Source organism: Callorhinchus milii, unplaced genomic scaffold (assembly GCF_018977255.1).
Source record: "Callorhinchus milii isolate IMCB2004 unplaced genomic scaffold, IMCB_Cmil_1.0 Scaffold1, whole genome shotgun sequence".
Lineage (NCBI taxonomy): Eukaryota > Metazoa > Chordata > Chondrichthyes > Chimaeriformes > Callorhinchidae > Callorhinchus > Callorhinchus milii.
The window spans coordinates 66,247,430-66,274,660 of record NW_024704742.1 but is presented as its reverse complement, the minus strand read 5'-3'; the positions used below and the strand labels follow the sequence as shown (position 1 = coordinate 66,274,660).

General features: G+C 44.0%; 1 protein-coding gene across 2 annotated transcripts; it reads left to right on the top strand.

Annotated features, from left to right (window-relative positions):
- Positions 1–216: 216 nt before the first annotated feature.
- Positions 217–27,231, top strand: tacc3 (transforming, acidic coiled-coil containing protein 3). Of its 2 annotated transcripts, none has more exons than XM_007897940.2 (17): positions 217–268; positions 4,309–4,471; positions 7,447–7,589; positions 11,625–11,692; positions 12,495–13,536; positions 14,050–14,110; positions 14,758–14,986; positions 16,325–16,383; positions 16,893–17,023; positions 17,455–17,563; positions 20,279–20,431; positions 21,938–22,014; positions 22,419–22,462; positions 23,346–23,506; positions 24,646–24,752; positions 26,151–26,271; positions 27,060–27,231. In XM_007897940.2, the coding sequence occupies exons 2-17, from the start codon at positions 4,310–4,312 to the stop codon at positions 27,123–27,125; spliced, it is 2,733 nt and encodes a 910-aa protein (XP_007896131.2). In that variant the 5' UTR covers positions 217–268; position 4,309; the 3' UTR covers positions 27,126–27,231. The 2 variants fall into 2 exon arrangements, with proteins under 2 accessions (XP_007896131.2, XP_007896133.2); XM_007897942.2 differs by lacking the exon at positions 217–268 and adding an exon at positions 833–853.

Sequence of the window (27,231 nt, the reverse complement as noted above, 5' to 3'; positions counted from 1 at the left end):
AGAGAGCCACCCGAGCCCGAGAGCGGCCCGAACCCGGCAGCAGTGCCACCCGAGCTCCAGCCCGAGCCCCAACCCGGGCAGAGAGCGGCCCCAGCGCCACCCGAGCTCCAGCCCGAGAGCGGCCCGAGCCCGGCCCGGCCCCAGCCGGAGAGCAGCCCGGCCCCAGCCCGAGCCCGGCCCCAGCCCGAGCCCAGCCCGGCCAGAGAGCCACCCAGCCCCAGCCAGAGAGCGGCCCGAGCCCAGCCCGGCCAGAGAGCGGCGTCGTCAGGTAAGAGATGGACCCCAGGCCGGTGCAGGCAATTCACTGCTCCGTGTAACATTTTTCTTCTCCTATCCCTTGTAGTGAGGACACCATCTGTTCAATATATATGTAATTATGTGTCGTGTACATATCTGTGTTGATAGAGGTTTGTTTAGGGAAGGGTATCAGTGCATATAATAATAATCATTGCATTTGATATACAACAGCAACAGGATTGCGTTTATAGAGCGCCTTTCATGTCGGGAGGACGTCCCAAAGCGCTGTACAGTTGGGTCAGGAACCGAGCATTGGGGGGAAATGGTCAGGGGGAGGGGAGGGAAGGGAGGGAGCGAGGAGGGGGGACATGGTCAGGGGGAGGGGAGGGAAGGAGTGAGGAGGGGGTAGAGAGTCGAGAGGGAGCTGAAGGCACGGTCAAAGAGAAAGGTTTGAGACCGGCCTTGAAGGAGGAAAGGGAGGAAGCGGCGAAGGCACTGGGGGATGGAGTTCCAGAGCCTGGGGGCTGAGAGGCTGAAGGCCCGGCCACCGATGGTAGGGCGGTTGGGGCGGGGATGTGGAGCAGACTGGAGCCAGAGGAACGGAGGGTACGGGCAGGTAGGTAGGGGGATAGTAGGTCGGAGAGGTAGGAGGGAGCGAGGCTGTGAATGGCCTTGTAGGTGAGGATGAGGATCTTGAATTCGATCCTCTGGGGGATGGGGAGCCAGTGGAGGCGAGCGAGGGCGAGGGTGGGAGTGAGGGCGAGGGTCGGAGTGAGGGCGAGGGTCGGAGTGATGTGGTCGCGGTGTCTGGTGCGGGACAGTACACGAGCTGCAGAGCTCTGAATGACCTGCAGCTTGTGGCGTCTTATCATGCTGTTGAGACGTCTCAAAGTGCTTCCCAAAATATACTGTAAAGTGAATTGTCAGTGTATTTTGTGGGTGAAACGTGGCAGCCAATTGCGCACAGCAGAGTCCCACACACAGTGTGGATTGAGTGACCAAACCTCGGTACGTGGAGTTGAAGTTAGATTAGTCATTATTTAATTATAGAATGATGGAACAGGCTTGAGGGGCTGAATGGCGTATTCCATTAATTAAGCTGTTTGTCTCCTCCCCCACACCACCAAAAAAATGCTGTGAGCACTGCTTGGAATTAAATCGGAGGCTGTTTCAGAAAGGCAAGGAGATGTCCTAATTATTGCAACACCACCAACAATGACAAATTGCGTTTATATAGCACCTTTTATGTTGGGCCATTCCTGGGTGCTGGTCAGTGCTGTGTTTATATTAACTTTGCATTTGACATAGTGCCCTGTCATGTCCTTGAGAGTCTCAAATGGTGCTTCACAGAATACAGTATATTGCAACGTGAATTAACTGTATTTATGGAAGAAACACGGCAGCAATTGTCAAGTGTCCTACAAATGATAGTAGAGTGAATGACCACATTTTTTCGATGGATGATTACTTCTGGAAAGCAGTCCGCCAATTGACTAGCAACCGGGTTCCTTCTTACCACTAGGTAAACAGGTGTGTAGAGTAGGTAAACAGATGCCTAAGGCAGCCAATGTCCCACAGCCATGGAGTGAGTGACCAATTTTATTTGAGGCCAGGACATCGGGAGAAACCACACCTGTGGTCCCTCCCCTTGTTTTCCTTTCTCCCTTGCTCAGCGCCCTTCAACTCCGTACCCCATCTATCTCCTTGCACTGTGTAGTGCTCCATGATGCTAAATGCATGTTGTTGCACCCTGTCCATGAATTGAACCGAGGCCCTTTCCTTGCCAGGTGGTTGTGCTCACTTCACCTGAGTCATATAGTGTCATGATTAGCAAGGTCACCTGCACGGGTTGCACCCGAGCTGGGGTTACATTCAGGTGGATGGCAAGGGAGTGGAAAGGTGACCGAAGGCGCGATCAAAGAGGAAGTTGTTGAGAAGTGCCTTGATAGGAGTTGAGGGAAGGAGTGAGGCGAAGGGACTCTGGGATCTGCCTTCAGAATGGGGGCAGATGATAATCCTTTCATTTGACATGGTGCCTTATGTCTGTCATTTCACAGGATAAACTAAGTGCAGTGACTGTATTTTGTAGGTGAAATATGGAAGCCAATTTGTGCACAGCAATGTAGTGAGTGCCTGATTTTATTTGGGGAATTGTTGACCAGGACAACAGGAGAAACTCCCTTCATTTTGTGAATAGTGGCATGAGATTTTTAAAATCCACTTGTGGAGTTCCTGAACAGGCAGATGATATGGTGCCTCTTACAATATAATACATCCTCAGTTAAAGTCCTGAATTGGGGCTTGAACTCACAACCTTCTAACTCCAGTGCTACCGACTGAGCACTTGGTGCCCTGGTCAATAATTCAACTAAAATTGGTTATTCATTGCAGGCTGATGCTTAAAGCATTCAAGAAGAGCTGAAGGTGAAAAAGATCAGGGCGCGCACAGGTTAGCCAGTGAGAAAAATTTTGTGGGTGAAATTTGGCAGCCAGTCTGTGCACAGCAATGCCTCACAAACAGCCGTGTAGTGAGAGACCTATTTTATTTGGGGGATTGTTGACCAGGACAATGGGAGAAACTCCCTTCACTTTTTGAATGGCACCATAAGCTTTTAAAGTCCACCTCTGGAATTTTAGCCAGAGGCAGGAACAACAAGAATTGACATTTATGTAGCGCCTTCCACATTGGGAGACAATTTTGAAGCACTGAATGGGATGTTGAGCCATGTTGGATAAGGAAAGGAGCTGTAGCTGTTGCCTGACAAAAAGGGCCGTTTGAAACAAGCCAAGGTATTCAAGTTCTCCAAAGTGCATAGAGTTGTGCCTGACTGTATAGTGAGAAGGGCCGAATGGCCTCCTTCTGTGCTGTATAATTCTATGATTCTAGGTGGACTGGAAGTGCAAATAGCATCCAGGTACAAAGTCATCCTAGCAGACATTGCTGATTGTTAGAAGGGGAATGTATTTAGGTATTGTAGAATTTTACAGCACATCGTGTCTGTGTCAGCTCTTTCAAAAGAGCTATCCATTTCAATCCCACTTCCCTGCGCTCTCTCCATAGCCCTGCAAACTTGTCCTTGCCAAATAATCATCTACTTCTCTCAAAAGTTGTCATTGAATCGGCTTCCCCCACCCTTTTAGGCAATGCATTCCAGATCTGAACAACTCGCTGTGTGAAAAAATTCTCCTCACCTCCCTCTGTTTCTTATAACAACTATTTTAAATCTGTGCCCTTAGGTTACCGACCCATCTGCCAGTGAAAATAGTTTCTCTTTGTTCACTCTATTGAATCCCCTCATAATTTTGAAAACTTCTATTGAGTCTCTTAACCTTCTCTCCTCCAAGGTGAATAATCCTAGCTTTTCTAGCCTCTCCTGATAACTGAAGCCCCTCATTTCTGGTACCAGTTCTCTCTGGTGGTCTCGGTAGACTGGTTCCTGAGTCAGTGTGGTCTGCAGTCTTCCAGGGCATTGCTGATGACAACACAGCCAGCCTGGCTCATCAGCTGAACTTGGTGTGACAGATTGGTCATAGGGACAGGGATTTTTCCCACTCAATTGTTGTACAACCTGTCTGCCAAAGCCCTAATGGATAGGGTGGTCTGAGCTCAAGAAGCTTCACCAGCCAGTATTTTTAATGGCAAGCTATGTGGTCTTAGCTGGTTAAATTCCAGTGGTACTCCAACGCACACTCTGGGGTAGTCAAACCTCAGCTCTTGCCAATTTGTGCTTAATACTCTCCACAATTAAGTAAGGAGGGTGCTTTCCTCCAGGATAATACCAGACATGAGAATTTCTATGTCTAGGTGGCTTGGATGGACCACTTGAATGGAATACTTGTAAGCATAATGATGGTAGCAGACACCCAGCAACGATCTGTGAAATACATAACAGTTTTCTATAAAATTGAAGTTGGTGGGATTTCAATAGTATTGTTCAGGTAAATCTCACCTGACTTTAGTGTTTAATATGTATGTTATATTAGTGGTTTAAAAGCAGGCACCCTTATCTGAAAAAACAGCTTTTAGTAATCTGACTTATCTCCCTTGTGCTTGTGCTATTCCTTTGCTAGAATGAGTCTGCATTTCATTGAAAACAATATCTTGGATTGTAATGGCGCAGGCGATGAACAATGTGATCCATTTGTGGTGATGGAGCCTACGGGAAGACAGTCAATCCTTCGAGTGTCACAGAAAGAAAACTTGCCTCCAAAGAATGCAATGAAATTATCAAAGGTAGACCATTTGCCTTTTTTCCAGTTGTAGTCTCTAACTGTCTCTTTAATCTTGTATTCCATGTTAATGGATGGGTCAATGTATTCTGTGGTATATTCCATTCTTTTGATGGCTTTGGGCATTTTTGTACAGTAAAACAAGCACAAGTTGTCTCTTTATAAATTGTGCAAATGCACAATTTCTACATGCACTTGCGTTCCATTCAGTTTCCTTCAAAAAGAAGCTTAGATTTCTTTGCACTAGTTGTATTTTCTGTTGGGATAAATGGCTAAATCGTAAAGTATTTTTTTAGTGCCCAAATAATCCTAAATCCAAGTCATCTCCCAATTTGTACAACAGCAACAACAAGATTCCATTTATAAAGCGCCTTTCACGTCAGGAGGACGTCCCAAGGCGCTGCACAGTTGGGTCATGACCCGAGCAGGGGGGAAATGGTCAGGTTGAGGGGAGGGAAGGGAGGGAGCGAGGAAGGGGGAAATGGTCAGGGGAGGGGAGGGAAGGGAGGGAGCGAGGAAGGGGGAAATGGTCAGGGTGAGGGGAGGGAAGGGAGGGAGCGAGGAGGGGGAAGAGAGTCGAGAGGGGAGCTGAAGGCACGGTCAAAGAGAAAGGTTTTGAGACCGGCCTTGAAGGAGGAAAGGGAGGAGGCGGCGAAGGCACTGGGGGATGGAGTTCCAGAGCCTGGGGGCTGGGAGGCTGAAGGCCCGGCCACCGATGGTAGGGCGGTTGGGGCGGGGGACGTGGAGCAGACCGGAGCCAGAGGAACGGAGGGTATGGGCAGGTAGGTAGGGGGATAGTAGGTTGGAGAGGTAGGAGGGAGCGAGGCCGTGAATGGCCTTGTAGGTGAGGATGAGGATCTTGAAATCAATCCTCTGGGGGATGGGGAGCCAGTGGAGGCGAGCGAGGGTGGGAGTGATGTGGTCCCGAAGTCTGGTGCGGGACAGTACACGAGCTGCAGAGTTCTGAATGACCTGCAGTGTGGAGGGAGGTGGCGGGAAGGCCGGCGAGGAGAGAGTTCCCATAGTCCAGCCTTGAGGTGACAAAGGCGTGAACCAGGGTTTCAGCAGCGTGAGGGGTGAGGTAATGCCGTAGTCTGGCGATGTTCCGGAGGTGATGGAAGGCGGTGCCAGTTGTGGTGCGGATGTGAGGGAGAAAGGACAGAGCCCCTTACTACATTTACCAGCTGCCATGAAGTATGCATGTGCAGTATTCCATTTGAAATAACTACAGGAAACAAAGTCGTGACCAGTCGCTGCATGCACACATACCGGCTACAATGATGAAGTACGCAGTACACTACAATGTACTCTGGAAACGAGCACAGAAAATGCAAGTTGGTAACGAAGACTAATAAGAACATAGGAAATGCTAGATGGAAAAAAGGTCCATCTAGTTCGCCTTTCACCTTCCTGGAGGTTGCATGCACATATGTCCCAGACTACCTACGTACTATATCCCATAATGCTATCTCCTAAAAGAAAACTCTAATCTCTATTTGAAAGAATCAACACTTCCGGTACTTTGTATGTACTTGTATTTGTTGTGTTAGTCGTATAAGATCCAATTTATGCATAATTTTGCATACATTTAAGAGCTCCGAGACGCCATCCAGTGTGAAGGGTGCTATGTAAATAAGTTGTTGTTACATTGTATATGCAAGTTTGTATTAACTCATACTTTACGTAAATTGTATTAATTTTATGGTCCTGACTGATACAACTTATGCATGATATGTTATCTGTAGTACCTTTTTTTTCGACTAAAACTGCACATGTTTCTTTTCCAGGCTTAGTATCCAGGCCAAAACTTAAATCTAGTTCTCAACCCACTAATTACATTTTTAAGCTATTCGGTTAGCAACTAACCATGCACCTTGGAACTTTAGGTTTTGATTCTAATGTATTTGAGCAGCTAAAGTTAATTTAAGTGTGAAATGACCCCAGGGTGGCACAATTATGCTTTAAGGTTTCAAACTTTGTATTGTTTTTTTCAAACTTTATTCCCCCCTCCTTGTATCTGAACCACTTTAATCCCCCTTCTCCTTGTATCTGACCCATTCTATCATATTCAATTAACTTTATTACAGGCAGCTGCCTCTTTTGTATCCTCTGTTTTGTTAAGTTTGCCTCACTGAAAATTTCAGTTGAGTTTTGTGGCACTGGGCTCCTTAGTAAGTAAATGAGATACACAGTAAGAAAAAATGACTCCTAGTTTATGCATTCTTTCATGTACTGTAGACAGGCAACAGTCTTGCTTACCTCTTTTTGGATGTGCTACTCACTGCATGTCTTAAAGTTACTGCTGGGGAGAGGGCAGAGGAGGCATCTGGGAGCACATAGGAGGGTTGTACATATCTGAGAACTGAACTAATTGCTATTGTGCTCATGGTGTTCCAGCATAATCTCTGCAGTTTGATTACTGTTTGTGTTGGGTTATTTTCTTTAAACTTGATATTAGTCCTAGTATCAGGACTGATATCAAGAGTTTTTGCTTCTCTCCTTTTCCTGCTACTCCTTCTACGAATGTCAACTGAGGCCCTCTGGTTAGCTCTTGTCAGCACCTCCACACCCTGGGCGCTTAGAACTAGTCTCACTCTCTCTTGTCTCAAGATCCTCTTCTTTAACTGTACCTTCAGTCACCTGCCTACCCCTAACCTTCCTGGCTTCCACCCTTCCTGATCCCAACTCTCTGCTTGGCTCCAAATCCCTGACTATCCAGGGCCTTGGGACATCCTCCCGCCATGAAACACGTTATACTAATGTAAATTGTTGTGTTGCAAAATGAGGAAACAATTCTTCAGACATTCTAAGGCTTCTTAGATTTAGTGGTTCAGTTGTGTCTTAATGGGCACCAATTTGTCAAACTACGGTTACTGCAAATCGTGCTTATTTCTTTGTATCCTGGCGATGTCAGTTACTGAATATTGCAAACACTTCACAATATATTCAATTATTGACCTAAAACATTTTTTTTTGCAGGTTTCGTTCCAAACCCCTGTTAGAGACCCTGTTACACGCAAAGTACTCGGAACACATATGGATAACAACTGGGAAGAAATTGCTGCATTAGAGGATACTGCAGAGATTCAAGGAAAAATGGGAAATGAAGCTGAGAAAAAGGGGTGAGGGCAATGGATTGACACTTGTAAAGCCAGTGGGGTACTGTTTTTAATTTTAAAAAAATGTGGAAGGAAGAGTAAATATAAGTTTGTTTTGGCATTTGAGCTTTGTGTGTGCGAATAATAAAAAAAAAGGCAAGCAGGTTCAACAACAACAATATTACATTTATATAGTGCCTTTCACGTCAGGATGATGTCCCAAGGCACTGGACAGTCAGTGTTTCGGACCCGAGCTGGGGGTTGGGATTGAGGGCAGTGGGGGAAGCAGGGTGATTGAAAGCACGGTCGAAGGGGAGGGTCTTGAGATACCTCCATATAAACTCGCCCACAACTGTGGTCATGCACTTGACCTCATCACCCACGGCCTTGACATTTCCGACCTCAGCATAGTGGACAAGGCCATCTTGTACCACTTTTTCATCTCCTTCTCCTCTCACATCCCTCAACATCTCACAAGCCGTCAACCATTCTCTACCGCCCTTGGAATGGGCTACCCCCTGAGACGCTCACAAAGGCCCTTTCATCTTCAAACATCCTATCCGTCTGGCCTTCCACCCGTGGAGATCCTGAAGCAGCCGTCCAGCTGCTCCATGATCGCCTCTCCTCCACTTTCAACTCCCTCGTCCCCCTAAAATCCAGGACCATCTCCAAACCCACCTGATCCCCCCCGGTACAATAACCATCTCGGCCGCCAAAAAACCCAAACCCGTCTGCTCGAGCGCAGATGGCGGAAAACTGGCCTGACAGTTCACTGCCAACTGTGGCTCGAGCATCTCCACAGCTACCGCTGTTCTTTGACACGCGCAAAAACGGCCTTCTACTCCAACATCATCTTGGAGGCTAAATGCAACCCCAAAATCCTTTTTTCCACTACCTCCTCTGTTCCCCCACTCAGGCCTCCTCTATCTTCGTATCAAATGCCAAGTGCGAGGAGGTTTTGGACTTCTTTTCAACTAAAATACTGAACATCTGCCAGGCAGCCTCATCCACCTGCCCCTTGTCACCCACCACTCCCTCTCTGCCCTCCTCACCTTCCTCATTATCTGCTCCTACCACCACCCCCTTTCTACATTTTCCTCCCCATCTCTCCCTCTCACTCACCATCACCTCCATGAAACCCACCACCTGCTGCCTCGACCCCCTCCCCACCAACTTACTGGTCACACTGCTCCCAGCTCCCCCTCCTCTGCCCACTACTGGCTGACATAATCAACCAGTCCCTCCTCCGGATCAGTCCCTGCCTCCCTCAAAACTGCTGTCATCATTCCCCTCCTGAAAAAACCTTCCCTAGATTTCTCAAACCCCAGCCATTACCACCCTATTTCTAACCTGCCCTTCCTCTCAAAAGTTCCAGAACGCGTTGTTGCAAACCAATTTCGCGCACACCTTCTCCCTCTTTGAACCCCTCCAGTCCACTTTCCGCCCTGCTCACAGTACAGAGACTGCGCTTGTGAAAGTCACAAACAACATCCTCTCTGTATGTGACCAGAGCCCCCTCTGCCTCCTTGTCCTCCTGGACCTCTCTGCTGCGTTCGACACAGTTGATCACGCTATGCTCCTCCACCGCCTTTCCTCCGTCATTCACCTCAGTGGGACCGCACTCGCCTGGTTTGAGTCCTACAAACCGCCAGCAGTACATCTGCATAAACGGCTTCTCCTGGTCACCTGTGGGGTACCCCAAGGATCCATTCATGGCCCCCTCTTTCTGATCTACATGCTCCCTCTTGGGGATGTCATCCGCAGACATGCGGTACATTTCCACATGTATGCAGACGACACCCAACTCTACTTTTCCACCTCTCTTTGCGACCCCCAGTCCCCTGATGTTCTGTCAGCCTGCCTGTCAGACCTCAGGAGTTGGATGAGCGCAAACTTCCTTCAGCTGAATGCTGACAAGAGGGAAGCCATACTCTTCGGCTCTCGTCAAAGTCATAAAAATCTCACGGTTCTCACCTCCTCCACCTACCCGACCTCCCCCTAAAACTCTCCAAACCCGTATACAACCTAGACGTCAGTTTCGACTCCCAATTATCCTTCCTCCCCCACATCCGGTCCCTCACCAGCACCGCCTCCGACGCATTGCCCGTCTCCGCCAATACCTCTCCCCAAAAGCCGCTGAAACTCTGGTCCATGCCTTTGTCAACTCTCGGCTGGTCTACAACGCCCTCCTCGCCTGTCTCCTATCCACTACCGTCCATAATATCTAACTCATTCAGAACTCCGCTGCCTGTTTTCTCACCTGCACGAAACTCCGCTCCCCGATCACCCCAGTCCTTGCCAGACTACACTGGCTGCCTATCTCAGAGAGGATCGATTTCAAGATTCTCACCCTTGTATTCAAGTCCCTGCACTCCTCTGTACCCCCATACCTCTCTGACCTCTCCTCCCAAAACAGTACCCATTGCCTTCATTCCTCTGGGTCTGGCCTCCTCCTTGTCCCCTGAGTCCTCCGTTCCACCCTCAGCAGCCGTGCCTTCAGCCACTCTGCCCCGAGGCTCTGGAACTGCCTTCCTCACTCCCTTCGTCTCGCTCCCTCCCTTCCCATTTTCAAGTCTCTGCTGAAGACCTTTCTTTTCGACTGAGCCTTTGCTCACCTTCCCATCCCTCCCCCCGGCTTAGTCCCAGGATCCTAAACTTTAAAGTGCTCTGAGACGCCGTCTGGCGTGGAGGGCACTGTATAAATCCAAGGAGGCAAAGGAGGGGGCGAGGCGGAGGAGGTGCGGGATGGAGTTCCAGAGGGTGGGGGCAGAGTGGCAGAATGCCCACCTGCCAAAGGTGGGGTGGGCAAGGTGGGGGGCGTGAAGCAGGCTGGAGCCTGCTGAGTGGAGGGAGCTGGTAGGGGGTTAGGGAGCAAGACTATGGAGGGCTTTGCGACCACATCACTCCCACCCTCGCACTCGCTCGCCTTCACTGGCTCCCCATCCCCCAGAGGATCGAATTCAAGATCCTCATCCTCACTTACAAGGCCATTCAAGGCCTCGCTCCCTCCTACCTCTCCGACTTACTATCCCTCTACTTACCTGCCCGTACCCTCTGTTCCTCTGGCTCCGGTCTGCTCCACATCCCCCGCCCTAACCGCCCTACCATCGGTGGCCGGGCCTTCAGCCTCTCAGCCCCGAGGCTCTGGAACTCCATCCCCCAGTGCCTTCGCCTTACCTCCTCCCTTTCCTTCTTCAAGGCCGGTCTCGAGACCTTTCTCTTTGACCGTGCCTTCAGCTCTCCTCTTGACTCTCTACCCCCTCCTCGCTCCTTCCCTCCCCTCACTCTGACCATTTCCCCCCTGCTCGGGTCCTGACCCAACTGTCCAGCGCCTTGGGACGTCCTCCCGACGTGAAAGGCGCTCTATAAATGAAATCTTGTTGTTGTTGAAGGTGAGGACCAGGATCTTGAACTGTATCCTCTGATGGGAAGCCAGTGGAGTCGGACAAGGATGAGGGTGATAGGGTCACGGAGCCTGGTGGGGAATTTACACACAACAATGTCCCACAGATTGTTTACCACACTAAAATGTTGCGTAGTAAGTTCAATTTTCCCCATTTCAACTATTCAACAGGAGAGCTAAATGCAAGCTCTACAAACGTATCCATACAAAGATTTTCTAAAGCTTTTGGTGTTGATTATCAAATCTTAAACTATCAGTACAGGAGAAAACATTGTACTATGCAACTACAGAATCTTGAACTCTTATCTCATCAAATCTTGGTATGAATGCTGATCTGAATGACTCCTAACCTGTTCATTATATAATGCAGGAAGCAAAAACCACTCATCTCGAGTAAAAAATTAAATTGATACCATTCATTTTAGGAGTTGAATTATGTTCCGCAAAATTATCGATACTTGAATAGAAATTTTTTTTTTTTTCATAATCTATACAGACTGTTATAATACAGTAACTTGGGTCTGTCAAATCAGTCTGTATTATAATGAGCATGTGGAGGTTAATGTATTCAAATGACCATTTAGGATACCATTTGTTTTGTTTGGAAATTATAATGTTGGTAAATTAAATGTTTGACTTTGTGAATCTACTTGTAGGAATCAAGATTTTGGAGTCGCTTCTGAGGCACTAGATTGCTTTGGGTTGGAACAACCACAGAAACCAGGTAATTATATAACCAAGGTTTATAGAACCTAACCTCGCAAAACTCCGTAGTGCAAATTAGTTATTTCCGATAACTATTCAACTTTTGTTATTCTTATCAAATGTAACCATAACTTCACTAGATAATATGTGTAAATTACACACTAGATGTTGTGAGTCTACACTTTTACTGCTGTGTTTTGGTCATTTACAAAATGCTTATTAAGATGGGTTAAAGAGATCATTTAGTTTTAAACATGTTAGGTTGCACATGTATTTTGGTGGCAGCATTATTACACAAAGAGCCTAGCTGTGGTGTACTGTATTGTCTTAATTTTTTTTAAGGGACTGTATTTTGTGTTAGTCAGGTACTTATGTCCCGCCTCAAGATCCTCCTCTTCGACCATTCCATCGGCCACCTCCCCTCCCTTCTCTACACCCCAACCCCCCCCGACCCCAGCTCGGGTCTGAAATGCGCCTTGGGATGCCCTCCCGACGTGAAAGTCGCTATACAAACGTAATGTGTTGTTTATGTGATGATGCCTAAAGTATAAATCAGGTGTTTTCCTCTACAATGCTTTGCATTAAGTGGGCTAGTACATTTTGTGTGCTGTTGAAAATGCGAATGTACTATTCACCTCTTCCTAAAGTAAAACTGAGGATGAGAATTCTGATTATTGTTTCCTTTATAGAGAATCATGTTCAGATTGTGATTAATTGACTTGTAATATTCAAAATTTAAGCAAAGTAACAGGTTTTTAAATGAGAAATTAATTTATATGTGGATTTATGACCAATTTGTTAAAATTTGCACATTTGCAAAGATCTGCAATCATCAGAGGCCAACCAGAGTACATCTACCAGTCACATAGGACTTGGCAATGAAGAGAACGTTTCATCATCAGGATCTTACACGTTTGACTTTGACCTGCTTGACACAATGAACCCATTTCAGGGCACTTCGAAAGTCTTCAACTCTCCATCCATAGAACTCAATGAAACAAAATCTGGATTTCAGAAGCAATCATCTGAGCCTGGCTTTCTGGATGACACCATTCCCGTTTCAGAATTAAGTGATCAAGTATTGCCAAAGAAAACTGAGCAAGCCAATGCTAGTGACAGCAATGATGATCATCAGTTAGATGCGACAACAAATGTGCCTGCCAAGACAGATGTTCCTGAGACAGATGTTGAAGGCAAGAACTTTGAGGATCTCCTTGAGAATAGTGATCCCTTTGCAAGTAAGACAAATGTGCAGAATTCACCGCTTCCCCCGAAAGCCTCATACGAGTTTGATTTTGATGATATTGATTCCATTAACCCATTCAAAACTGGAGGATCAAAACTGCAGAATTCACCCTTCTCTGCACCAAACCCGTCAGTTCACATGACAGAGAAGGTGGAAGGCACTAGTGCTGCCCCTGAGGTACAGGTGAAGTTGGAGTTTGAATTTAATGACAACAGTGGAGTTCAGAAGAAGCCTCCCCCTAAAAAACTGGGAGTAAAAGCTGGGCACAAGTCTTTACTTAAAAAGCGAGTTGAAGCCCAGGAGAAAAGTGCAAAGAAACCATTAGAAACAAAGAAACCTGTCATGCTTGATGAGAAAATTGATCAGGATAATATTCCACCCCCAAAGATGGATTATGCTGTTGTACAGGACAATTTTGATGATGTTAATTTTAATCCTTTTGGTGGAGGTTCCAAAATTGCTAATTCTCCAGTGGTTCACTCTGAAACAAAGTTACTTGAAGATTTGGAAAATTACAGGTCTATTATGAAGGACAATGTACCAGAGTTACCGCACTGTGATGCGCTACAAAATACTGGAGAGCTTCCTGTCAGTGCTCCAAACCAACCTGTGGAATCGTAAGTAGATCAACTTCATGTAAATTCAGAAATTTTAAGCTTCACAGATGCCCTCAAAATGTTTTTTGGTCCATCAGCCAGTTGAAGCAGACATTAAAAATCCCAAAGCACTGTTTGAAAAGAGAAGCAAATTCTCCTAGGGTCTTGTCTAACGATCTTCCAGATAACAATGATCATTTAATTCTGGGGTATTGCTGTGTGCAAATTGACTGCTGTGTTCACCTACAAATAGTCACTACACTTTACAGTATGCTTGACATGGGGTAAGGTGCTATATCAAATGCAAGGATTATCATTACATTTTTTTGGTGCTGCTAGCACTTATTATTATAGATTAAACTACATCAGGCCTGATGCTTTTGGCCTTTCCACCTTTGAATTAGCAGATGCTGACAGAAAACAAGTCATACGCCCAATGAATGTTGCATAATGTGCTGTTAAACCTTCGATCTTTAATTTGAAGTTTTAACTTGGAAGTTTCAATTAACTGAACTGGTCTCTTAATATTGACAGGACCACTTGTGAAGTACTCCCAATAATGGAGGTGATAGCAGCTCCTGTATCGACCTCACAGGCAAGTAGTAATTACTATTTCCTGAGCTCTACTTTTTGAAAACGAATGTGTATACTGTTTAAATCTTTCAAAACTACAAAAAAGTTAATGTTTGTGCTGCTTTGAATGTTTACTGTGGTAGCTGTATGGATCTCCTGCTTTTAGATCTTCCTCATCTTGTAAAATGAGGTGTAAAATATGGATAGTTTGATTTGGCCATGAATGGTGGTTCAAGTGTTTAATACATAACATGAGTATTAAGTATGTTTTTGTGGGTCCTGCTTCAGCACAGTTCACTAGTCTTGTAGATGAACACCTTCCAGAGAAGGTTCAGTGGATTAGGACCGATGGTGGATTTTAGTGCTCTGAAAATAAAACTTCAAGCAGGGGTTGGGGAGAAATTTCACCTGGTCTAAATTTGCTATTTTTACAGTACTGTATTTAGAATGTTACAAATAAAGTCTTAACTAAGTTCAGTTTTTTTGTAGTTCTTAAAATAACTTGCAGAAAACTAGGTTCAGGATTTGTTCATTTTGCTATGAATGCGTTTGCGTTTTATAATTCAAATTTCAACCCCTTGGGTGTCCTCCCAATGTGCTGCTGGCAACTTGATGAAAATTGTTAAATGATTTTGCAAAAGATTATTTCCTTGGATTTCTTCATTGCAGGATTCTGTACCATCATCTGATGTAAATGGCCTGTCTACCAGAGATGCCACTGATAAGGAGGAGCAGCTATTTAATTCTGACAGTGCAACTACTGAAGTTCAAATCCGACAGTCAGCAAAGATTGAAACTGAAGCTGTGCATATGCTTAATGTTGACTTTGCTGCAAGGGACTCATTTGCTACACTTCAATCAATTGGGGAAGATGAAGAATTCAAGCCTGCTGATCAAAGTAGGCTTTTTAAAAGATCTCACAATAATTTAAGTGTGTTGAAGTACTCAGTGTATTGATGTATAGCAGCTGTGGCTAATTCCTGATGTCCCTATAGATAACAACCATACTATAGATTGTTGTCCTTTCTGATTTGGATTTAATTTTTCAAGCACACTGGTTTGGCGTTTTGGTCTAACAATTACCAGTTCTACAGTGTTAATGGTTAAACTAACCTAGCATTGCCACACCAGTGTTTGCAATCTTTGCCAAGTGTTATCATTATAGTGTGGGGAGATGATGCTTGCAGTGATGCATAGAAGCAGTAAAGAGTGATTATCGAGTGAGGTATGAGAACTCGCAACCAGCTTAATGGGCCTGATGAAAGTGAAAGCTTCTTTGAAATAGTCCTATTCTTGCTCTTCTTCACTTGTGCTTGTTGGTGGTGATTTTTGTTTGAACATTGATTTGTGTGGAGGCGATGTCATCAATTTGGGCTCTGCTCAAAATTGACCACTCAGCAGAAACAACTTGCATTCATACAGTCTTTCATGCGGTGTAGCGTCTTGGAGCGCTTTATAGTGTCGGGTTGAAGCTGAGTTGTTGAGATAGGGAACGTGATTGAAGTTCCTGAAGATGGCAAGGAGGAGGCAAGGTGAAGGAATTGAGGTGGAGTTTAGTCACTGAAGGCATGGCTGCTGATGATGGAATAGTGGGTTGACGGTTACGCAGAAGGTTGGAGCTGGGCTGAGCAAAGGGGGTGGGTAGAGGAGTAAGGTGCAGGTAGGTTTCAGAGATGGAAAGATGCTAGGGCATGAAGTGATTTGTAAGTGATTTTAAAGTAAGGATCTTTAAATTGATCTGTTCTGCTACAGGGAGGCAGTGGAGGCTGGCAAGGACTGGGGTGATAGGGGATGCAGAGCTCGGTACAAGTGATGATATGGGCAGTATTTGTGTTTTGAGTGGTTGAGTCGGAGAGACCAGCGAGGAGGGCTTTGGAAAAGTCTAGGTGGGAGGTGCTGAAAGCATAATAAGGGTTTCAGCTTAGTTGAGTGTGAGGTGTGGTTGAAGGCAGGTGATGTGGAGGAGGAAAGTGTTCCTGGTTAGGGATCAGGTGTGGGGTAGAAAGGATGGCTGAGGAATCAAATCTGATGCCTAGGTTGTGAAGTATAGTGAGTGATGGATACACTGGGGGGTTAAGGAAGTCGGAGCCACAAATAAGACTATCAAATGAAAGAATTATTATATTTTGCATCAGATGCCCTTGAACCTTCTATGTACATTCTAATACTGTCTCACTACATATCCCACTGTGAAAAAGAAATGTTTTCAAGTTAATTCTGTGCTATTTTGTTCCAGTTCCTACATTTAATCAACCAATAGAAATTGATTACCTGGAACAATTTGGTGGTTCTTCGGTGAGTGCTATAAACTAAGTTGCATGTTTATTGTATTGTCGAGCTTCAGGACCAACTTTCATTACAACTTTCATGTAATTGTATAAATGTAGGTACATAATTTCTTAATGTCGAATTGTGGTAGATTAAATTGATGTTGCCTACATTTTTATATGGAGTAAGTACTTTTATAATACTTTTCTACATAGTACTGCAATGTATTTATAATCTCATTTATAATGGCAGTTTCTTAGGACTTAAATGTTTATTTCTGTTTTATGTAGCTTTACTAAAAGCTTTATATTGTTGGAGGTTTGTAAAACAGCTCACTTATGGATTCAGGAGAGAATTCAATGCGAGTTGAACACAGAAAACTGAACTGCAATATGCTGTTCTGTCGAATATTACTTGTAGTGAATTCCCAATCTATTGCACTAATGTTATTTAATGGTTCTCTACCTTTTTAGGAGAACCTAGGTAAGTCTTTAAACTAATGTTGCCTGGATCTGAGATTTTATTTTGTTTTTCAGTTTCACACATCTGCTTTAAGAAAACAGTCTCTGTACCTGAAGTTCGATCCTCTCCTCCGGGACAGTCCTGTCAAACAGTTACATAAGTTTGTGGAGATGAACCCTAGTCTGGTTGATTCAGCGATAGCTTGGTAATGTTAATTTGCTGTTTCTTAGTAAATGCACTTTTCTTGCTTGTGTGAGGATTCATTTAATTCTTTTGAGCATGCACAAAGTGACAATAACTTATTAAAATTACCAAACATGTAATATAACAACCCCTTTGGGATTAAATACTTGCTTATTCTACAAGAGAGAATTCAATAAACTTAAAATTGTGGTGGGGGAGACAGGATGAGAAAGAAGTGATCAGACAGGATATTACTGATATTCAGTAAATTGAACCAGTCGATCAGATGGACTCTTCCATTTTGTTATTCTCTTGCACATTGTTCTTATCTAAAACTTTTCTGGAGATGAAGGTGTCAACATTTTTGATGAAATATTTTGATTGGATGCTAACTTGGTTTGAAAACGCTTTTAAGAAACTGCATGTTGATCAAAGCTCTTTGTTTACCCACAGTTCCAGCCTTGTGCATTGTACAGGCACGGATTTGGTTGATGCCAAACTGACTGACAATGATAATCAATCTGAAGAAAGATACAAAGAATTGGACTTATTCACAATGACTGTAAGTAACTGAAACAACTACAGTTTTTTTTTAATTTTGTGGTTACCTCAGGAACAAGGACAGCTCACTATTCAGACCACTTCTTTTGCAGTCTTTTTTCAGTTGGAATTGATGGTGACTGAAATCCCAAGCTAACTTCAGAGGGTAGAATAGACCAGTCTATTAAAAGTCATATCTGCAGATGGTTGTTTTTGGTATTCAGTCATGAAGTCAAGACCCTACAGTCTTGAGGGAGCACTGGGATAACTCAAAACATACTATCCCGACAGTGGGAATCTATTTTTTGTAGAAGAAGGACTATTGGTAATTTCATTTCAGGAAGGAGTAGACCATTGCTCTATCTAGCCTCCCATTTTCTACCAGATTCCTTTGATGAAATCTATTTCTAAATAATAATCATAAATCCTTTTAGCTGAAGGGTTGAGATTGATTGGCCTGCAGAGAGGCAAGCAGCTGCTGCTTAAACTCCATACTCAATGGGAATCCTAAATCTTTTTAGTTGAAGCGTTGAGAGGGATTTGTCAACTTTCTGTTTGTAATCGCATGATTGTTTAAAAAAACTTTGAATTTACTAACCAAATTGAGAAATTTGCTATCCTTGCTGTTTTAAAATGTTGCAAAAAGTATAAGAACAATATGTGGGAGGAGAGAGGGGTAAGCGTGGTAATCTTGGCATTTTCTAGCTTTTATTTCCTTGTGTGAGTGTTTTCATGTGAAGGGTCCTATATAAATGCAAGTTGTTATGTGAAGAATTCCATAACGGCATCTTTCTGTAATGGCTCATGACTGCTTTGACATTAAGCTGAAGGGTGTGAGGGAAATGAGCACCCTCGTTTCTTATCAGGCTCTGTTGATTGATTCTTAACTCATTATTAAAGATGAATGTTTCTGGATCAGTATGTTTCCAGCCCAAAGAGGAAGGAAGCAGTGCTGGATCTAGTTTTGGGGAATGAAGTGGAGCAGGTTTCAGTAGGAGAGCATCTAGACAACAGTGATCACAACATCATTTGGTTTAGAGTACTTATGGAAAGGAACAAGGAGCAATCTAATAATAATAATTCTTGCATTTGATATAGCGCCTCATCACGTCTTTGAGATGTCTCAAAGCGCTTCACAGAATATACTGTAAAGTGAATTGACTGTATATTTTGTGGGAAAAACTTGGCAGCCAATTGCACACAGCAGTGTCCCACAAACAGTCGTGAATTGAAGTGACCAATTTATTATTTTTTTGTAGTTCGGTAACAATGTCACCAGGACACGACTACACACACGACTACACACTGTACAGTTCACCAGTGAACGGAGTTCAACAAATGGCTAGAAATTTAGGTTCTTCCTCTTTAGATCATTTTAAATTTGTACGTCTTCACCTAAGTTCTACTGCAATTTTTAAAAAAAACCTTGTACTTTTCCCTCTGCAGTTTGTTCAAAAGCAAAAAATATAATAATACTGGGACGAGCTGAGTTATTAGTGTCAATAGTTGGCAAGCGAGAAGCCTTCACAGCAGCAAGAGGGAGCCTTTCAGTCGCCTTCATCAGGAAAACTATTTTCTGATCCCTTTTCTAAAAAAGTATTTTTCTACTATAGTAAAGCTAAGTTTTAGAGTTCCACAGAGAAAATGACACTGCAGACCTTCAAGATGAATGGCAGTGGGTCTGGACGAGGTCACAGTGATGACCCTGCAGTGAGTGTACAGCATTACCCTCCAGCATTAGCAAATTTCTGGAGTAAAAAACCCTTTCACACCAATGAATACCCAAGAGCACCAATGAAGTATTGTTTCCATCTCATCCAAACCATACAATAGAACTTTCTTTGGAATTGTCCTTCTGCTGATAAACTCAGACAAATATTTAATCCTCAACATCTCAAAGATGGTCCTTCTCCACAACAATCATTGTGTATTGTACCCCCACTGAAGTCAAGCTGCTTGTTTCCCCCAGTGCTGGCGACCAATATACGGGAAATTAAACCTTCATTCTCGTTGTCAAAAAAAAAAGGTTAAACTAAACAAATTCTCTGGACCTGGTAGGTCTAAAATCCGGTTTGATATCCAGCTTGTATACTATGCAGTCACTTTATTGTCCTTCCTGTATTCAAAGTCTGAGAACTCTCTCCCTCTCCCCACCCCCACCCCGGCTTGATGTTGTCAAAGAAAGATTTGGTTTTGTCGTAATAACAGTGGGATCTCAGAGATTCCTCCTCATCGGCATTCCCTTCACTTTTGTGTTTCAATCCCAGAGTCTCCTTTGTCTTCTTCAATGAGAACTGTCTTTGGTTTCAACATAGTATGGAGTGTCAGACTCTGTCAAGCGCTCTGGGGCATTACTCTGTGTGAAGGGTGCTATATAAATGCAAGTTGTTGTATGTCTACTTGGAATCCTGTAGCTCAGTAGTTAGAGCACTCGCTTTGCAAGTGAGAGACCTGGGTTCGATTCCCGGCAGGTTGAAACCTTGGGTAAGTTTCCTTACTCCACACACCTGATAATAATCCCTCAAAAAAACAATAATAAATTGGTCACTTCAATCCATAACTTTGTGGGACACTGCTGTGTGCAATTGGCTGCCATGTTTCGCCCACAAAATATACAGTCAATTCACTTCACAGTATATTCTGTGAAGAGTTTTGAGACGTCTAGAAGACGTGAAAAGCGCTAATATCAAATGCAAGGATTATTATTGTTAATATCTTACTACAAATCTTTTTTTAGAACACTTCTACCCTGGTCCCTGATATTCCAGCTTCTGTTGATCCTGTAGCTGCCTTTATATCCACCATGGGTCCTGCCGAGGGTGCTATTATTGAAGTTCTAAAATACAGCCAAAAGGACATGGATGCTGCAATTCAAGTTGTACGCCAAGAGGTAAAGAATTATCTACCTGAAATTATAATGGGGGGGTGGAATTCCAGGGGTGAGATATTTGTAGTTGAACAATTTATATTCCGTCAGCGACCGTTTACAATTATGGTTGAGGGATTAAATTGATGCCGTTTATTACGTGACTCTTCAAAAACAGTTCAAACTGGAGCCTCTAAATAGCCTAAGGCTGCTGGTGCTGGGATCCCACCCAGAAAGGAATTCAGAACAGCATTTGTGTGCAAATGCTTTCCATGTTGTGCTTGATGCAGACCTATTATCTTTGGGAATGGTGACCAGCACTGTAAAGCAGTTTTCTTATCAGGTCAGAAAAGTGGCTTCCAGCTCCTCTGGGTGCAGAATGAAGACCCAAAGGCCAACTGATTGGCAACAGCAGAGCCCTACAAATGGGATGTGTAGTTGCTGTGTTGCTTATATCAAGTGCTCTGGGATTCTACCCTGTGTGATGCATGCTATATAAATGCAAGTTGTTGTTCCTGTTATCTGCTTTTTAACCCTGTGGCTGCAAATCAGTCTGGGGATGACATTTTTGAGACTGTCCTGTGTCAAACGTCCCAGATAAAATGCTTCAGTGTGTGGGAGTTGTAATTTTTTAACTCCCATAATTGTGCTGAAAAACACTGACACAGTAATAACTCTGCTTGTGTTAAACAAAGATTGCACAAATAATCCTATCACACCCACCCTCACCCGGCTCCACTGACTTCCTGTCCCTGAGGATCGAGTTCAAAATTCTCGTCCTCACCTTCAAGGCCCTCTGTGGAACTTGCCCCTTCCTACCTCTCCAATCTGCTAACCCCCTATCAACCTGTCCACTCGCTCTGCTCAGGAGCCTCCGGCTTGCTCTATGTCCCTGCCACGCTATCGGCGGTTGGGCCTTCAGCATCTGCCCCCACCCTCTGGAACTCCATCCTACATTCCATGCACCTTGTTTCCTCCCTTGCCTCCTTCAAGCCAAGGGGATGCAGCAATCGCTGATCCCAATGCCCCTCCAACCACAAATAAAAGAACCTCCCTACTTACCTAATTTCGGAATATATTAGGCACGGGTTGGTGAGAGTTTAGACTTGGGGACCCTAGAGTCTGTTGGATACTGCTGGAATAGCTATGTTAAAACTGTATAGCTGGCCATTGAAAATGCTGTCTGGCAAACTTTCCCATTGCTTTTCCAACTTGGACCACCCTACCCATTAGGGCTTTAATTTGCAGGATTAACAAGAGCTGAGTGGGATAATTCTGTTCCCCCAAAGACTGGTTTTGTATGGAGACACTGGATTATTTTTTATTAAAAAAAAGTTTGAGCCCTCTTATGGTTGTTTTCTAGAATAGATGGAATTAAATTGTGGTTGCTTAATCTCAAGGACTTGTTGGTATATTTAAATTTCACCTGTTTGTCAATCCCATATTTTTGTCCCACATTATTGTTTGCATTACATTTCTATACAACATGATTTATTTTGTGGGAAAAGACACATTAACTTGTTTCTTCAGGTCATTGATAAAGAACGCGATATTGCAGAGTGGAAAAAAAAGCATGAGGCAATTCTGGAACCGTATGCAGACATGAAGTAAGTATCTGAGTATACAAGGTTCTATGTGATTGATTGCTCCTTCCTCCCTCTGTGACATGCTAATGCCATATTGATTTGTCCACTCCCTCGCTCAGCATGCTTCCTGTCCCCTGCCCGGCTGAACTAAATCCCTTGGCCTTGCTCCCCTCCCTTGCTTTCTTCAAGGCACATCTCAAGACTGTGCCTTCAGTCACCCCCCTACCCTCTCTGCCCTCCAACCCTCCCGATCCCAATCCCCTGCTTGGTCCAAATCCCTGACTGTCGAGCACCTTGGGACATCCTCTGGACATGAAGGGGCGCTGCACAAATGTAATTTGTTGTATGATAACCAAACTTTGTCCAACGCTGTCATATTCATGCCTGTTCATTTTGTCTAATATTCAGCATGCCTTTTGTTGCAGAAAGATTGTTGCTCAGTATTCAGAAACAATGTCTCAGTTGATTGGTGAGTTAATGTTTTTACTGTTAAATGAGCATCCCATCATGGGTGTGTTTTTGCAATATTTTACTATGAAGTAACCATAGACTGACTCCGGCCTCCACCACTGCCCCCTCATGCCCTCCGCTCCATCATCATTGTCAGCAGTGTTTTCAGCCACGATGCCCTGGAACTCTAGAACATTCTGCCTGAATCCCTCCACCTTCCACCCCTCCACCCATCTTCAGATAATAATCCTTGTATTTGATATAGCGCCTTATTATTTCTTCGAGACGTCTCAAAGCTCTTCAGAGTATACTGTAAAATTAGTAGACTGTATATTTTGTTGGTGAAACACAGCAGCCAATTGCACACATCAGTATCCCACAAACAGTTGTGGATTGATTGACCAATTTATTATTTGTTTTTGAAGGAATTATTACCCCCGTAAAAGCGATCCGCCAATCACCTAACAACGAGTTCCTACTTATTGCTAGGTAAACAGAGGCGTGTGGAGTAAGGAAACTTGCCCAACATTTCATCCTGCTGGGAATAGAACCCAGGTCTCTTGCTTGCGAGGCGAGTGCTCTAACCACAGGACTCCAGATCACACCTGAAGACCTTTCTCTTTGATCGTGCCTATGTTCACCTCCCCCTATCTTTGGCTCGGCATCAAGCTCCTCCAACTATTGAGCACTCCGAGACCCTATTCCTCATGAAGTGATCTATATAAATGCAAGTTTTTGTAGATTTAAGCATCTAATTTAAACACCCCAGCTGTTTTTAAAAACGGGTGGCTAGTTTCTGTGTGCCAAATTGTGTTTAAATATATAGAAGAGACACTTTCAATGAGGATTCTTGGTGATCAGTTTTGTGGCATTACATCTTGCACTTTCTGTGTGATCTTCAGAGGATTCTGAGAAGAAGAGTGAATTGGCCACATCCAAACTGAACAAAGTAGCGGAAGAGAAACTACAAGCCTTAAAGGAACTGAACTCTGTGGAAAAGTCATATTTTGAATTGTTCAGAAGGTTTGAAAAACAAAAAGAAATACTTGAGGGGTACAAAAAGGTATGTAACCATCTTCTCTCCTGCTCGTTGAACTCCTCAAACTCCCTTGCTCTCCCTCAGACTCTCCGAACCCACACACAACTTGGGCATCAGATTCGATCCTCAGCTTTCCTTTCTACCACACATCCATTCCCTGACCGGCACTTGTCCAAGGCCTTGCCCCCTCCTACCTGTCTGACCTGCTGACTCCCTACCAACCTGCCTGCTCCCTCCGTTCAGTGGGCTCTGGACCCCTACTTGTCCCTTGTCCCCTCTGCTTCACCATTGGTGGGATGCACTTTCCAGCCACTCCACCCCAAAGCTTTGGAATTCTTGTCCGATCCCTTTTTCCTTGCCTCCTCTTTTAAATCACAACTAAAGACCTTCCTTTTCAGCTGTGCTTAAGGTCACCTCCTCCCACCCCTGGCTTGGCATCTGGCTCCGCCACTGTTAAGCACTCTGAGACGCAGCCCTGTGTGAAGGATGCTATATAATTGCAAGTTGTTGTTTCCTACGTTACACAACCTGCAGAATATCCCGAACTCTGCAGTTCATGTTCCCTCTGGCACGAGCCTATTGTCCCATGCTTTCTCGGCTACACGGGCCCTCCATCCCTCAGCAGATTGAATTGATTCTCATTCTCGCATTTAAATCCCTCCAAGACCTCACCCCACCTTACTTCTGCGACCTCCTGAAACTCTACCAACGCTTTGTTCAATGAGCACTTCCGGCCTGCTTCATGTCCAGAGGGGCTAACACTTTCAGACATTGGCCCCTCCTCTCTGGAACTCTGTCCGACTTGACCCTTCATCCCCACTTCCAAAGCCGCTTTCAAGACTTGCCTCTTTTGTTTTCATTTCTTCAGCTCCTACCCTGGTGCTTAGACTAAGCCCAGCCAGCAGTACAAAGCACTTTGAAACAAAGCCTTACTTAAATGTAAATTGTATTGTAACAGTGCCCAGAACCTTGCAGTTATGGCTAGGATTGAAATGTGCTTGTAAAAAAAGCAATAAACTGAAGACATTTTTTTAAACTAGTTAGATTTGATTTGTGATATGTAGAACATAGTAACTGTGTTGAATGTGACCTAAAATAATCTGTTGACTAACTGCGTTATTGTCCAATAAAATATGCACATTTCTTTTACCGATTGGGTCTAGAATGAGGAATCCCTAAAGAAATGCGCCCAGGATTATCTTGCTCGGATTCAGAAAGATGAGCAGAGATATCAAGCACTGAAAGTTCATGCTGAAGAGAAATTGAACCTGTGAGTGTCCTTGAATTCTATTTTCACTTTTCAGCCTGGTGTCTGACACATGCGAAAACCCATCCCCATGCTCAAAAAAAAAAAATCCAAACCAAGCTGAGAATTGCATTCATCCCATCTACATGTGAAAATTCTAGAGATAGATTATTGGAATCAAATGCGCACTCTCTCCCTGGAGGGATGCATCCTGCTTACCTAATTCTAGAAAGTATTAGGCGCAGGTTGTCCAGAGCCAAGGCTTGTGGACCCCAGAGTGTGTGTTGGGGTAACTGCTGGAGTCTAACCAGCTAAAACCGCATACCTTGCCATTGATATTGCTGTCTGGCAAGCCTTGCTGCTGCTTGTCCAGCTGGGACCACCTATCCCATTAGGGCTTTGGATTGCAGGGTTAAAAGGAGCCAAGTGAGAAGAGTTGCTGCCCCCAGAACTAACTGGTCTATCCTTCCAGGTCCTGCTAATAACAGTCCTGCCTGACTGTTCGTAGGTTATTACTGAAGTAAATTGGCTTCTGCACTTGCCTACAAAATACTGTCACTTTGAGGCATCCACCTGATGGGCAAGGTGCTATATCAAATGCTATTATTTAAACATTTATCAAATATTTTAAAAAGATTCAATAGCTATTTGTGGCAAAACATTCAATGTTCTCTTATAACCTTTGCTTTAACTCTTTAGTGATCATATGCTCCATTGCTACTGTTCACCAGTGGGGAAAAATAATTAATGGTGGACATGGGACTGCATTTGTCCCTATTTTGACACTTTGCTGCTAAATTTCAGAGAAGGTGAAGAAAGTCACCTTGATTTATAAAGGATTTATTTGACGTTGGCCAGAGTAAACTTTTACCCATTTAATCAACCATTTTATTTGTAAAAATAGTGGCGTTACTGACGCGAAGGTCTGAAAAATTTTCATATATGTGTTTTTNGTCCCCTTTTCTCTCTTCCCCCCACCCCCCTCTCTTCGCACTCTCTCTCTTGTGATATCTGATTTCCAGGAGTAATAATAATTCCTTTAAAGAAAAGTATAAGATAATAATAATTTTGTCACTCAATCTGTGACTGACACGGGCATTGCTGTGCACAATTGACTGCTGTTTCACCCACAAAACATACAATCAATTCACTCTACAGTATATTTTCTGAAACGCTTTAAGACATCTTGAAGCCGTGAAAAGGCGCTATATCAAATGCAAGGAATACTATATGTTAGTGGACACTGATGTGTGTTTAGCAGACCATGCAGAAGAAGCTGTTACTTTTCCCAGCGGACGTCCCTTGACTTGAGGCCTAAAACCCCAAACAAGTGTTGATTTTAATGGGCAATATGTATTCCCTGTACTGTTTGCTTTTAATTTGTCTGGAGTTCTATTTATGTTTATTGTTGTCCCTAATAAGAGCAAATGAGGAGATAGCCCAGGTGCGGAATAAATATAAGGCTGAGGTTGCTGCTCTCCAAGCTCATCTGCGCAAGGAGCAAATGAAAGTCACTTCAATTGAGCGAAGCCTGGAAGAAAAGGTGAGGCTATCTACTCCAGATTGCTGGAGTTGTGTGATTTTTTTTCCTCTTTCTCTTCCCCTCCCCACCTCTTTTCTAACCCAAGGGCAATGAGGTGAATACTTGTTACACCAGTTAAGATCATCTTAACTCAACACGTGTTCAACCTTTGGCTCGGTTCAGGTGGAAATCAGACAAAGCAATAAACTTCTCTAGATTGGATTAAAAGCAAGATGTAGTGTCAATAGCTATGAAAACGGCCCAAGACTAAGTTTACATTGTAAAAGGGAGAAGTTCCTGTTGTATTTTTCCCAGGGTTGAGAGATGAGTGGAGGAGCTAATCTGTGGGCACAGCAAAGTGGAGCGTGAGTCCACTTCCCTTCCAGAAACATAACATTGGCTCAGCACTCTTTTTCATGTTGAAAGGGCATCTCAAAGTGCTTGACACTGTCATCTGAGCTAGTGGTGGGAGCTGAGGGATCTGGGATTGGAGAGGGGAAGTGTACTTGTGACTAGATTTTTGTATTGGTGATGGGTGACTAGAAGGAAATGGGATTGACCGCTAGCATCCGCATGGATCCACAATAGTCACCACACTTTACAGTCAGTCCTGAGATGCACATTGAGACAGATGCCTCCCAATGTGAAAGGCACTAGATCAAATGCAAGAATTATTACTTTAAAACTGTTGCAGATAACACTCTTTAAATGTGTTCAGTTTGCATGGAACATGTCCAATTTTAAAACGTGTGATTGTGTTCGCCTTCAAATAGTGCACAGAAATTAATTCTATCTCCCCTCTGTTGCAGACTAAAGAAAATGTGGAGCTGTCAAAAATCTGCGATGAGCTAATCTCCAAGATGGAGAAGATCTAATTTTTTTTTCTTGTAATTTTATAGAAATTCTTTGTACCGTCCTCCTAATGTCTATTTTAGTACTTGTGCTAATGATGCTAGAGAAAATAAAGTTTGATTTCAATCA